This window comes from Sparus aurata, chromosome 18, assembly GCF_900880675.1.
Source record: "Sparus aurata chromosome 18, fSpaAur1.1, whole genome shotgun sequence".
NCBI classification, from domain to species: Eukaryota; Metazoa; Chordata; class Actinopteri; order Spariformes; family Sparidae; genus Sparus; species Sparus aurata.
Genome location: NC_044204.1, coordinates 17,968 through 32,161, shown reverse-complemented (window position 1 = coordinate 32,161; position 14,194 = coordinate 17,968). Strand labels below are relative to the sequence as shown.

The window sequence follows — 14,194 nt, the reverse complement described above, 5'->3', positions numbered from 1 at the left end:
GAAACTAATAAACAGGAAATACTTCAGAGTCAGAGGTCACATCTATTCTTCCCGTTATTGTGCACAGTTCAGTTCACACAATGAAAGAGAAGAATTCCTTAATGGATCAGGTTCAATGTATAAAACTGAATGTACGGACACAAATTGTACCACGTTCAGTGCAGACATGTTTTAATCATTATTGATGAACAGATCAATACAATATTTTACCTGTTTTAACATCATCATCAGGTGAACACAAGACATTTCCTGTCAGTCTGTAAGCTGTTCTATATGTGGAACATGTCCTGTACAGTTCTGTGTGTACTACTTGCAGTACTATGTGTATTACTTGCAGTATTTGGAGACAAACGCTGTCAGCAGGTCTCTGTACGGAGCCTCAGATCTCTGAGTTTTCAGTTTGAGAATTTTGTGGATCGCAGGAGAACGAAGGAGAAGGTTGTGACTGAATCCCACCAAACTGGAGGAAAACCAGTACAGAGCCATAGACTGGGGGGGAAGAGACAGACAGGGGTTAGAGATACAGAGCTGCTTCATGTTCTGGTTCAGAGTTGTGTTGTTGTTCTGGTGATTTGACTGTTTAAAGACCAGCAGCATGAACACATGAAGTCATAAAAACAAATTGTATCAATACAGTTAAAAAAGAGAGCAATTGTCAGTCCTGGAGGAACCTGAGGATCAATCGATTAATCAACAGATCAATTAGTTCCCAGAACGAAAATGATCAGGTGACGAAACTGATAATTGTTTTCTATTTTTAGCTTGTCAGATGTGATGATTGTTGTTTTCTTTGTCTTCAGTAAACTGAAAAATAACAAACTGAGACAGAAAGCTATCCACAATTACACCTGATCAGATTGGACCAAACTTGGACCACCGCGATCTGGTTCAGGTGTCAGTCACTATGAAGACTTGAGTGGTGCAGCAGAAAACTGCTGTGAGACTTTAAGCTGCAGCTCTGATCTCGGGCCGATGGGACTTGTCTGAATGTGTTTTTAATCTGATGAGCGACAGGAATGTGAAAACTTGAGTCAGCACGTTCAGAGAGAAACTCAAAGATTTATCAACTCAAAAGATCTGAACATGAAACCTGCACGAGTCTGAACCTGAACCTGAACCTGAGGTCACTCAGGAACCTCCAGACTGAACTAATGCGCTGCTTTGATGTGATCTGATCAATAATGGACTTTGACTCACAGATGGGACTGAAGCAGCGATGGGAACCATCAACACGGAGAATGCTCTGATGGAGTTTGTCACAAACCTCTGAACACGTGAGGGGTTGACTCTCTGCAGAGAAAACACCTGAAGAAGAAGAGAAGAGCGTCACCTGGATGACATCATCAAGTCGAGTAAGGACACACCTGCTGAACAGACTGACCTCTACCACAAGCAGGTTGGTGAGTCCCAGACAGACAGGTAGGATCCAGGTAGAGTCAGGTAAGGTGAGGTCAGAAAACCACAGAACGCCCCCTGCTTTCAGATTGGACTGTAGTGCTACAGAGAATGAAATTTACTGTTAGCCCTGGTCCAGGACTGGTCGCGGACTTACCCAGACTTAGTGTAAGCTTACCGGACTGGTCCAGACTCAGGTTTCTGAGGGCCAGAGAGAGGCTGATCCACAGTGGAAGTTGAACCCAAACTAGCAGAGAGGCTTTGAAGGGGTGACAGTTGTCTCTGACGTAGAGCTGAGAAACAATCCGACGCAGATTCTTCTGGAACTGAAACCTGAGAAGAAACAACAGAAGGAACATCATGTTTCTGTTGTTCCTGAACTGCAAGCTGGCTCTTAGAGCTGAACTCTTTAGAACCTGACCTAACTCTAACCCATTTTATTTGATAAAACTGAGCGGAACCGGAACCGGAACTGGCACCAGCACCAGCACCAGCATCAGCATCAGCATCAGCTGATCTAATTTACAACGTCTGTCAATGCACCATCCTCTGAACACCATAGTGTGGTGCTGTAACACACAGCCTGTAGGAAGAAGCCTTCACTCAAGGCTGAAGTACATGAAGAAGTGGGTCACATGAGTGTCTAGCCGTTTTTATACTGGGCAATAAGCCGCCAATTGGCCATCCTATTTGCGGCTAGGTCCGCGGATTTAGACAGAAGGCGGTAAATTGGGGGTCTGTTTTGGTCCGTCAATTTGACGCCTTGGAGGGTACACTTATTTCCGCCTTCATTGCTACCTAAATCTCAGACGTCGATGTGCCAACAATTGCGTGAGATGGGCGGAGGTGTCGATGACCTGTACTGTTGAGCGACCCACAGCCTGGGAGTTTTAAAACCAGGAAACAGCTAATTACAGCAGTCAGTTCATCACTTCATCCACGGACGTCAAGATGAGCAACTGGAGAGCCTCTGAGATGCTAGTGTCTCCTCAGTCTCTGTAGTTGTCTTCGTTGTCCGCTTGTTGTTGTAGCGGCAAGCTACTAATGGTCGCTACTTTCAAATTTAAAAGCCCCTACTAAGAACCCAGTTCTAAACTCCAATGAGGTGTAATGTTATGCTCTTAAATTTAAATTCAACCTGATTCACTGTTCTCGCCCAACTTCGTGCTTCACGTCACGTCACATGTTTACTAGAGCTGTAATCAACCAAAGAAATCCTTCGTCAGCCGAAGCCGTGACATTTAGACTAAAAATCGGCTAATTGGTTAATTGAAATGAATGAATGAATAAACAAACTTGAGTCTGTCTCTGACAGCGTTTTGCATCACGTGCATCTGCGCAATATAATAGCCCATGATTTCCGAAAATATACTATGTCAACTAGTGATATCAGCACAAGAACTGTTGAGGAATATTTAGACAATTGTTTTTGTCATGTTATAATAATTGACAGACAATATCATTTCGCTCTGTGCGTGTCCTCGCGCAGAGCGAGACTGAACACAGGAGCTCAGCTTCGTGGCTGAGACACGAACTATTAACCTAAAAAAACTTTTACCCTTAAACACAAAAGGCGAGTCCACTTTAAGAAAAAATAATTATTCATCTTGTTAAAACGGACGGAGCAACCTAACGCAGACAGTCAGCTTACCATTTGTAGATGATATGCCATATTTGTAGTCAAGCTGTGATATACAGACTGTTGTTTGCAAACTTTGCATTCGACTTTTTTTCAATTTTCAATTTTTATAACATGCTGCCACACTGCTGATGTCTTTGACATGGTAGAATAGGAAGGACTGTAAATGAAACGCTTAAAAATAAATAAATATTTAACAAACCACCGGACCTAGGCCTTCTAGTATGTTCTTCAATCTGTTTGTCTGTAGTGGGTTGGGCTAATCCAAAATAATGAAAACAAAGGGGGGTGTTCTGAAGACACACTGCTACCTGTGAAACAGGGGTGCTCTGAAAACACCCCCATTAGCACTTGGTACTTTCCTCCTCATAAAGTCAAATATGCCATATGCAGGACACAAAGCATTGGGAAGGAGAGGACCCGCTTCGTGTTTACGCACTGCCATAGCAGCATGTAATTAACATGCCAAAAATCGACCAATCAGAATTTTGGTCGAGCCAGAACGTATCAACCGTTGAATCGACCAGTCAACTAGGAGATTACAGCCCTAATGTTTACACATACCCACACACTAGAACACACACACTGACACATTTACACACACTAACGCATGCACACTAACACGCAGTTACAGAGCTGGCGGCCCAGAGCAAGGGAGTGTCAGTCTGACAGTCTGATAACTATGCTGGTCCCTCATTCAACTAAATAAATAGAAATGTCCCACAAAGCAATGTTACAGGACCAGACAAAAGTAACATAGTAACTGTAACTGTCTTTGGCAACTTATGAGGAAAAAAATACTGCAGTTATTCTTGGAGATGCTCTGTCCTACCGACTCATCGTCATATTTCTGCCTAAAAACAGCGTCTGTCACCGGCAAAAAACTTTTACTCAACTTTTACTTGTGTTAAAAATAAATCATAACGTAACTGTCACTTTTCAGGATGTTTGGTTGATCTTCACAACACATTATAACAGCATCCATGTTACGGCTCCTGCCGTCATCTGTATGTAGTATATGTGCGTCTGTCTGTCTTTTTTTCGTACAGAGGGAGCGCTCCTGTCAGCCAAAGATTGTGTTGCTCCCACACGTCATTGGCTCCGCATTCCTGGCGTGGCAGTGAGGGATTGGCCAGCACCAGGAGCGGGGAACTTAAAAGCTGATGCTGCTCAAGCGACGCGGTGGATCGCTATTGCGGAGGCATCTACCTGACAGACTGTACTAAGAAATTTCGTGTGACTTACTTAGAGTGTGTTTGTGCGCCTGAGTGCGGGAGTGTTTGTGAGTGTGCGTGTGCTCTGGGTAACCAGAGCAAGAGCGCCTGTGTTAGAGAAGCAGTAGGAGTGAGCTGCCTTTTCTTTTGATTCTGTTTTCTCCTGTTTTGTATTAGGTTAGGGAGTTAGGTTTAGCACTTGTCTTTTGTTTCGTTTTGTTTTCTGTAGGGTTTAGATAGTTTTCGGGCTCTAGAGGTTAGATTGATTTTGTTTGTTATTTTAGGCCTGGGCTCACCCTGAAGCCACGCTTCATCACTGTATATATATACCGCACCCATCACTGCACATATTGCACCGGTTGTCTTGTAAATAAATTGTTTGTTTTCCCTGAACTTACACCGTGTTTGGGTGTCAGTTATTTATGTTAGGCTCGGCTCCCTAGACCGAGCGTAACAATCCATATGTTTATAAACTATCTGTGGGTTTAGATGAACAGGACACGGGAAAACACCTTAAAAAAACACCCAGACGTCATCATCATGACGTATACCGTCACGCCTCCTTAGGAGCTGCAGTGCCAGCTTTGTGTGTGAATTACACAGCGGTTTGTATTTACGACGGTGCTGCTTCGCTCTGTGTGAACAAACAACAGCAGAGAATTGGTGAACTGTCGCTGCAGCGACAATGCGGCTTCTCTGTGTGAAAGGGGCTTCTGTTACACACTAACACGCACACAATAAAACTCATACACACACACACTGATACACACTAACACACACTAAAACACAAACTAACACACATTAATACACACACACACTAACACACACATCAACATAACAGACTCAGATGTCGTGTCCTACCGGCTCTGTTTCTCTGTCCAGCCTCTCTCAAGCGCACGGACAGACACTTCATATCGAAGCCTCTTGGCCAGCTCTGAGATCTCCACCTGCAGCACCTCCACCTGCACATCACCTTAAGGTTACTATGGTTACCATGATGGACAAAATGCTACTGTAAACTGTGTCTTTAAATATAGACAAACAGCTGGAGGAGGTAGAAGAAAAGGAGGGAGAAGAGAGGAGGATGAGGGGGATGAAGAAGAGAGGAGATGGTGGTAGAAGAGAGGAGGAGGAAGAAGAAGAGGAAGAAGAGAAGAGGAGGGAGGAGGAAGACGAGAGGAGGAAGGAGAAGGGAGGAGGATAAGGAAGAAGACAGGAGAAGATAGAAGAGAGGATGAGGACAAGGAGGTAAAAGAGAAGAGGAGAAAAAAGAGAGGGGGGGGAAGAGAAATAGTAGTAGATGTAAAATTTCAGGTGTCAGAGGACAAAGCGTTCAGTCCGATCTCGGTTCTGATCAACAACATACTGGTCCGTCTCTGAATACTGTCGGACTTACTGTCCTCTGCCCATTGGTTCCTACTAAAGATGTAAATCTGCCATTTGAGGTCTAAAAGGTTCAATAAATCTTTAAACAGCTGCTCACTGAAGTGTTTATCAAACAGGAGGGAAAAGTGACTTTGCTGGGGACTATTTTTTTTTATTGTGGTGAACCAGTGAGTATTTGTGGCAGCAGTTAAGAAAGTGTGTGTTCATGCTGATGAAGGAAAATGTGGCTCCTTGTGTTTTTATTGGAGCTCAGAGGATGAAGATATCTCAGAATCACGGACTCATTGATGAGACAAAACCACAGAGGATTACCAGAGATATGTTTTGATCAATAAATAATAATTTATATATATTTGATCCTCATGTTTGCGGTGTTACTGGTTTTCATGATTCTTTCACATACAAATGTTTAAAGAAATGATCTCTCCAACAGAATACGAACTCTTGTTTGTTTACATTCAAACTTCAATCCGTCAATTTAGGATGCTCCTGTTTCTTTCTGTCGATGTGAAATGGTTAAATAAATTATTTTTGAATTTTATATAAGAAAATTTGACTTTATCATTTCCAGTAGTATAAAATTAATCAGTAGTCCACTAAATTTCTAGTATTTATATTCATTTCTGGAGGTTAATTATGTGTTTGTAATTAGTTAGGTAGTAGTTAGTTAGTTATTTAATGTTGGGTTTTCTTCCTCCTCCTGCTCTGAATAGTATTAACTATCCTTCTTATTTGGGTATTTTTTAAATAAATAAAACAGACTTAATTAAAGAATTTAAAATGATGTTGGAATGTGTGTCATTCAGTGTATTGAAATTATGAATAAGACTAAAGAAGATTTCATCTTAAATTATGTTCACAGGGTTTTAGTCATCATCTTCATCAGGATTAATATAGTATAGTGTAGTAAGCCCCCTGCTGGTTAAATTCAAATGTTTTTAAATGTCTCATGTTGATATGAGACATCATATTTATTAGAATGATCTGAATTGAGTGAGTAACAGTGCTGTAACTTCATCACATCAACACATTTTGTTTTAATGATGGTGAAGCAGACAAACATCATTTCAATGACTCAAAGGAGACTTTGAGTCAGTGACTTCTTTTTCATATAGTGAAGCTGATCGTAGACTCATAAAAACAAACAACATCTTATTTTAAAATATTAAACTGGCAAAGATGTTTATCAACTGCGAATCAAATTGAGGGTGGCGAAAAGATGCAAGAGAAGAGCAGCATTCATCCCTGGACTAATCAATCAGTTAATTGATCATCAGACCAGTTAAGGTTTTGTGTCTGGCTAACCCTTTCCTCCTTCTCATATCTCACCTTAGCGATGATGACCATCTGGTAGGCGGCGAGCGGCAGAGTGATGAGTGTCCGGACACAGAGCGTTGACATGACGATGCTCAGCCACCACGGCAGCCCACTTACCTGTTGCACGCTCACCAGGAAGTGCTCACACAGGTGAACTGGAGCCGAGTCTGACAGGTTGTTGTACCATCCTGCCTCTCCTGCACCATCACCACCACCACCTGAGAGCCTCCTCACACCTGATGATGTCCACGGACCTGACAGTGTCCTCAGACCTGACAGTGTCCTGACACCTGATGGTGTCCTCAGACCTGATAGTGTCCACACATTTAATGGTGTCCTCAGACCTGACCTGGTCAAAACATCTGACAGCGTCCTGATAGGTAACATGTGATAGCAGACTGCAGACAGTCCACCAGACCGAGGTGCAGAGCAGGTGTGACCAGGTAAAGGTGACTTTCTATTGAACACAGCAGGACAGATTCTTTGTACAGGTAGCTGCAAGATGCCAAACCTCAGCAACGACCCCACAGTCAACATGGTGACCCTCTGAAACATGAGGAGACAAACGAGGTTAGAGACGAGGTCCTGATCCTGAAACTGATTAGAAAGTAAAGACAAGGCTGAACCAGCACAGACTAACAAAGACCAACCAAGACCAGCACAGACCAACAAAGACCAACAAAAGTTCAACATGTCATTTGGAGTGATCAGAGCAAACATGCCATATTGTGACATTCCAAACACACCTGTGCACCACATTATTTTTTTTTACATGACTCGCCTATCATTTTGTAAAAAGTGCTCACTGACAGATTTTACAGAATAAATCAGTTCTTTTAGTTAAACAAAAAAACAAAAGTGTTGTTTATGTTTGTTGACTGTACATCTTACACACGTGATGTGTGGATGTTTCTGCTCATTAAATATTTTTATGAAAAATACACAACAAAAAAGAAAACATGTCAAAGAATATCATTAACATCACACCAGATACGTGTCCTGAGGATTTCAGCTGAACTGTTGTACAGTGTCACTGCTGAATTTTACTTGTATTTGTTTCATTATTTTCCTGACTAGAAACAAAGATATATTTTACATATTGTGCTTCTCACAACTGTAAAAACCTGTCGTTCAGTTTGCAATGTTGGCTTCTTCTCAGCTCATGTGTTACAAATAAAACTGTATTTTAAGTTTCCAGTCCTTTGTTGTCATCAGCACAACAAAGACAGGACACACCTGTTCTCACTGGGTAGTGAGAACAGGTGTGTCCTCTGTGGCCTGAGTTCTGATACATTTTGGTATTGATTCTGAGTCACTGGGTCACATGACATGGATGCTACTGGAAAAAAAGGTAATTATCTTATTAAATTATCTTTGGACAATAAAAACCTAACATATGAGGTGAGGACAGCCAGTTCAGTGGTAGGGGTGAACCTGGACAGTTCACTATGCCGAGCTGAGGCAACTCAGGAGCAGGTTCAGCCACAGACTCATCCAACCACGTGCCTTAAAGCACTTGGGGGGTTCTTTCATACCATCTGTGATCAGACTACACAACACCACCCCCACCACAGCTCCAACACCTCCTTTCTCCACCGATTAAGGACTCAACCAAACACTTCATGTCACAATTCTGATGTTTTGTTTTGTTCTGTTGATGTTTATTATCTCAGAACTCTGCACATAGCACATTTGGCACATTTCTTATTTACTGCATGCATCATGCACGCAGCTGTAGCTCAGGAGGTAAAGCACCTGCTTTATGTTTTTTGACTGTACATCAACAAACTAGACTACCTAGTCTAGTAATTGGAAGGTCACTTCAAAATCCCCCCCCCCCCCCCAGCTGCATGTCGAAGTGTCCTTGAGCAAGATGCTGAATCCCAAAGTGCTCCTGTGCATGGCAGCCTCCTCCATCAGTGTATTGGGGCGTTCAGACCGAACGCGACAGACGCGAATACAATCGCTTTAGACACTTCATTCGTGCCGCTTTATCATTTTGTATGGTGGGTGGATAGTGTCAATGCAAGGATTACTAGGAGAAGGAGAAGATGCAACCTCCCCTTCGTCACCGCCTGACCGTGTGGATTTTTGAATGGGGGTGAATGGGACAGCAGATGAGACACCGGCGGCGACTTCACGGCGAGTGCATTGAAAGAACGTGTATCGACGGCGACGTGACACCGGCGTATGTTAGAATTACTAACAAAATAAACGCCTGAAACACACGTCGTCAACAAAGTACGTCGTCACACAGATGTTTTTTAAGATGAAAAGTGCAACATGTAAGAATTGGCAAACTATAAGTGCTCAAAACAAATAGAGGGCAGCACATCTCTAATATAACTATTAACAGCTACTGTGGGACAGTGGCTTAAAAGGACTCCCCCCCCCCTACATATTTGTTTAATTGTTACCTCAATAGCTCACCTGGTAGGAGTAGCGGCTCAGTTCCGAGTCCTGCTGTGTTTCCTTTTTTTTCAGTCCAGTATATTTTATTTATTTTTTATTTGTGTACCATTAATAAGTATAAAAGAATCGGGTGGAAACATGCAATTCACAAAATAAAGTAGACCTATTTAATTAAAAGAATCGGGTGGAAACATGCAATTCACAAAATAAAGTAGACCTATTTAATTGATGGTTTCAAATAGCTACTCTTGCCCTCTACGTGTGCTGTGATTAGCCTACTGTAAAGTTTACATAAGCCAAACAGAACCGATTTATGGAGACCAGAACCGATGTGATTTAGAAAGATGACATTGTGCGCGCGCGCGCGCGCGTGTGTGTGTGTGTGTGTGGGGGGGGGCATGACGGCGGAGGTGAGGCGACGTACCTATCAACGACGACTTGCACTGGCGACGTCACCCAGTTCAGACGTTGATGTCACACGAGAGTCTCCTGCGGTAGGGTTACCCTGGCACTGTCCACCCGCCATAATTTTGGACTATTCGCTTCATTCGCGCTTGCCCGCTCATTTTTGAACCGATATTTCTTAACCCGCTCTCTTTCTACATCTATCATGACTGATATCACCACCGTTGCTGCACTGTACCTGCTGTACAAGTCCCAGAAACGCCGAAAACCACCCGCCGTCATGTCTAGATTCATGAAGTCCTCTGGAGACGCACGGAGCTGGGGGAATTTCACTGTCTCCTCCAGGAGCTCCGTCTGGATGACGACCGGTTCCAGCAGTACCTCAGGCTGACCGGAGCCCAGTTCGAGAACCTGTTAGCTCGGGTCGGGAAGTGACGCCGTCGGCTTTAACTATCATAGTATTCTATCATATTTGTCACTAATATCATCCAGTCAGCCTGAAGAAACATAGTTTTAGTGTAAATCATTCGATAGGGTCATTTAATGACGCCTCCAGGCCAGCAGAGGTTCTGGGACGCAGCTGAACGTCCTCCTGCTGCAGACACTGGGTGATCTGAGGACGAAGCGCCGCCGGGTGTCTCCGGACTGACTCACGATTCCACTGTTGAGAACAAAGCCTGAACGTACCTGTGTGACGTCAGCCGTCAGGTGAAGTGAGCCGTCAGGTGAAGTGTATTCGGGTCTCTTCTGTATCAACAGTATTAGAACAAATGATCAGAACTCAGATCTTTATTCTTTCACCTTCATTCTTCCGTCCACGGCCAACACTGCGTCCCACGCATATGACGTTGCACTGTTTACCACAACGTGTCGAGCAAATGTGACGTAAGAGAGGCCAATAATAGAGAGGCACCCATAGACATATAAAGAGTAGACGCCTCATCGACCGCTACTGCCTATTGGCGCTGACGAGCCGTGGGGCCGCCATCTTGGACCGGTCACCCGCTCCACTCCGTGTATCTGTTTGGCAGTTCAATGCGCACTTAATCAATCATAACTCTGTATTCTAAACTGATTTTCACGCGGGGTTTTCTTTGCTGCAAACGTCATACATGTAGCTATGATACAGATAACACGGTTCGGCGAATTTTAATATTCATAGTGGAATTAACAGTAATAGAATATTCAGATATATGATATATGTGATGTATGATAGGTATTTTGCAAACACTATAAATATAAACAATAGAAATCATAGAGTAATCTATATCTCTCTCTCTCTCTCTCTCTCTCTCTCTCTCTATATATATATATATATATATATATATATATATATATATATATATATATATATATATATGATAAAATCAGAAAATAAAAAAATATATAAATCAGAGTACCAATATAATTCACATCAGGACAGAGAGAGAGATGCCCCAAATAATTTCTCTGGAAGGACTGTGTTGGCCCAGCTCTTGAGCTATAAACAAAACAAGAGAGACACAAGGTGTAAACTGCAAAAATGAAACAATTTATTAACCAAATAACCAAACAACAGAAATTTTAAATATTATTTAGAAAAGAAAACTAAAAGCCCCCACAATACTAGACAATCAGTGCAGACAGTTACCATGATACAAAAGACAGGAGGGAATATGGCACCATCACGCAAAATAGGACATAAGCAGAAGAGTAATACAAAACAATGACAATTGTTTACAGATTGTGCAGACTTTATTGTTGTATCAGTGGTAAGAGACCAAGTGGTTACGCAGTATGTTATATGTAAGAAAACCATAGCATGAAAATAAATTTTAGCAGCTTCAGGTGTGAGATATTTGCGAATAAATACAAAATACAAACTTGTTTAACTTTTTTTTTTTAAGCTGAGTTGAGTTCATGATGACAGCAAGATATTTAAAACTGGAGACCACTTGTAACTTCTCCCCTGATACAAAAATTGAATTTTAAACTAAACAAACACATGGTGCCCATAAACAGAATAGCTAAAAAAAGATGAAAAAAAAAACAGGGCATCTCAAAGGCAGCCAGGTCTTAAATAATCCGGGGAGGACTGATCAGGTGCTTCCAGGGGTATTGATTATAACTCCGCTTACCAGGAACCTGCATGATGACAGACAAACATAAAGAAAACACACACACGCCAACAGCAGGAGGGCCGTCACAACTGTCTGGAGCTTTGCTCGGCACGACCCTACCGGCAATGATGACGGCTACTGGTAGCGGCGGTGCCATCCCTACCAGCAACGGGACCGCCGGAACGGTACCGGAACCAGTAATGTTCATAGCCGGGTGAACACCGGCAACAAACATAAGTTAGCCTAGCTAACGTTAGCTGGCTACGATTTCGCTGGTGGACATAAATACAGTACAGTAATATTCGATTCACTAAATACAACCAATAGTAATGTTCAATCCTACTGTAAAGTAATCCCTCAAGCCCTGTTTTCGATCGTCCGCCGATTAAAACTGGAATATGCTGCACAGTGCTCTAGCATCTCGTTGCTTCTGCTGCTCAACTGTGAGTAGAATGACCGGTCCAAGATGGCGGCTGCATTTCTTGCGCCCCAGCAGCCCATGCGGCGTCTACTCTTTATGTCTATGGAGGCACCCATCTGCAGTCAAGATGGCCGACAAGGGCACCGCCATATATCCAATCCGTACCGGAAGCCTCGAGCGGAAGTTAGTTAATCACCAAAATAAAACCAAAATAAAAGCCCAAACACTATCTCTAAACATGCCTATTTTTTAAAAATTGCATTTCCTATAGAGCTTGGCAACCTGCCGCAGTGTCGGGCGCTATCCTCGTTGCAAGACGCCAGAGCAAGAGCGAGAGAGAGAGAGCTCTCCATAATCATATCTAACTATGTAACGGGGAAAGAATGAATGTATGTCTTCATTACACTGCAGGGATCGAAATTAGCACCCGCCATCCGCCAAATGCGGGGGAATTTGTGTGCTGGCGCCTGGTGGGGGAATTGAATCAGTTTACCAACAACTGTGATGGATTCATTCCAGTCAGATCTGATCCAATTAATCTTAATGATCTATATCTTGGTTAAGGCATAACAGTGCGCTTTACACGACCCAAAAGTTAGATCCGGTCAAATTATGTTTCTGATTCTACCAAAGTGTCAGCTGGACTTCAGAAGGCCGGAAATCCACAACTACTTGAACGGCCGTAAGCGGTCATTTGGACCGCTAGATTTTAAACTCTATAATCTCTCATGTAAATACCCGATTGAGTGATGAATGCATTCATTATGTCATGATATATTTTTCTTTAATGAAATTACACCAAAATGTACATTTTAACAAGTTTAATTTTACATTTATTAATAACATAGTAAAAAGTTATTTTTGCATATTTACACAATAATTTAATAGAGAAAAGTTAGAACAATTAAAAGTAACTGATTTGATTAAGAATGATTTTATAATAATATATAAGTTAAAAAAATATAATAATCAAAAAAGCTAGAAACAAGCTGATCTCAAACAAAAGAAGAGCTGTTGTGATCACTGGTCACAGTCTACTCAGATTACCTCCGCTCCCCTCACACAGTCACCACACACAGGCTTGTGGCATTTCAAGTGTCCAATGTTTGGTTCTGTTTGCAGCTCTTTTGGACTGGCACTGCCTCCAGTTCTGTGTCTGCTGCTGCTGCGGTGGTTGGTTCCGCTGCTGCCCACCTTGTGCTGGGACATCCACGCCGTACTTGGTGTTGTTGTAGTACATCACAGACTCTGGTGTTGCCTTCGCCCCACTGAAGGTGCCCACACCTGTGTGCAGGTGCCAAGGATGCAGACATTGGGCCTCATTCACCAATATCTTCTTAAAAATCTTCTTAGATTCTTTCTTAAGTTGTTCTTAAGAGGTTCCTTAAGAAAACCCTACGTCAGATTCACCAACTCGTTCGTAAGCCTCAGAATTGTTCGCAGCTGTGTTCTTACATTGATGAAAGCCGCAGGAGCAATATATATGCCATTGTTTTGCGTGCCTTGGATGGAGAAATACCACGTATAAATAGGGTGGGGGGTTTACTAATTGATGGCATGTTTCCAATTTACTTGATTTATCTTAAATCATTGGCACATGTAATTTACTTTAGAATTGAAATTCTTTGTAAATTACCAAAAATATGAAATGAATAAATATGACAGAATTATCACTGTAATATTGCATTTTATTGAACTAAACAAGAGAAGAAAACACAACCATGCCAACATTTCGGCACTGAAATGTGCGTAAGAGTAAGAGTAAGAGTGTTCATAGGATTTGTTGTTGCCTAAGAAAAAATCCTACATAAGAAAACATTCATGAATGCCACAATCTTCGTAAAATCTTCGTAAGTGGGACTTAAGAACAAATTTGTTCGTAAGAACGGTTCATGAATGAGGCCCA

At 42.3% G+C, this 14,194-nt stretch overlaps 1 protein-coding gene across 2 annotated transcripts; it reads right to left on the bottom strand.

Moving 5' to 3' along the window:
• Positions 1-147: 147 nt before the first annotated feature.
• cox18 (cytochrome c oxidase assembly factor COX18) lies at positions 148-10,663 on the bottom strand. 2 transcript variants are annotated; one of them, XM_030396677.1, is made up of 7 exons: positions 10,456-10,663; positions 6,964-7,497; positions 5,110-5,210; positions 1,574-1,728; positions 1,382-1,497; positions 1,198-1,305; positions 148-489 (listed from the first exon to the last, which is right to left on the bottom strand). In XM_030396677.1, exons 2-7 carry the CDS (start codon positions 7,486-7,488, stop codon positions 328-330), a joined length of 1,167 nt encoding a protein of 388 aa, XP_030252537.1. In that variant the 5' UTR covers positions 7,489-7,497; positions 10,456-10,663; the 3' UTR covers positions 148-327. The 2 variants fall into 2 exon arrangements, with proteins under 2 accessions (XP_030252537.1, XP_030252538.1); XM_030396678.1 differs by lacking the exon at positions 10,456-10,663 and adding an exon at positions 10,007-10,436.
• Between the last annotated feature and the right edge of the window lie 3,531 nt (positions 10,664-14,194).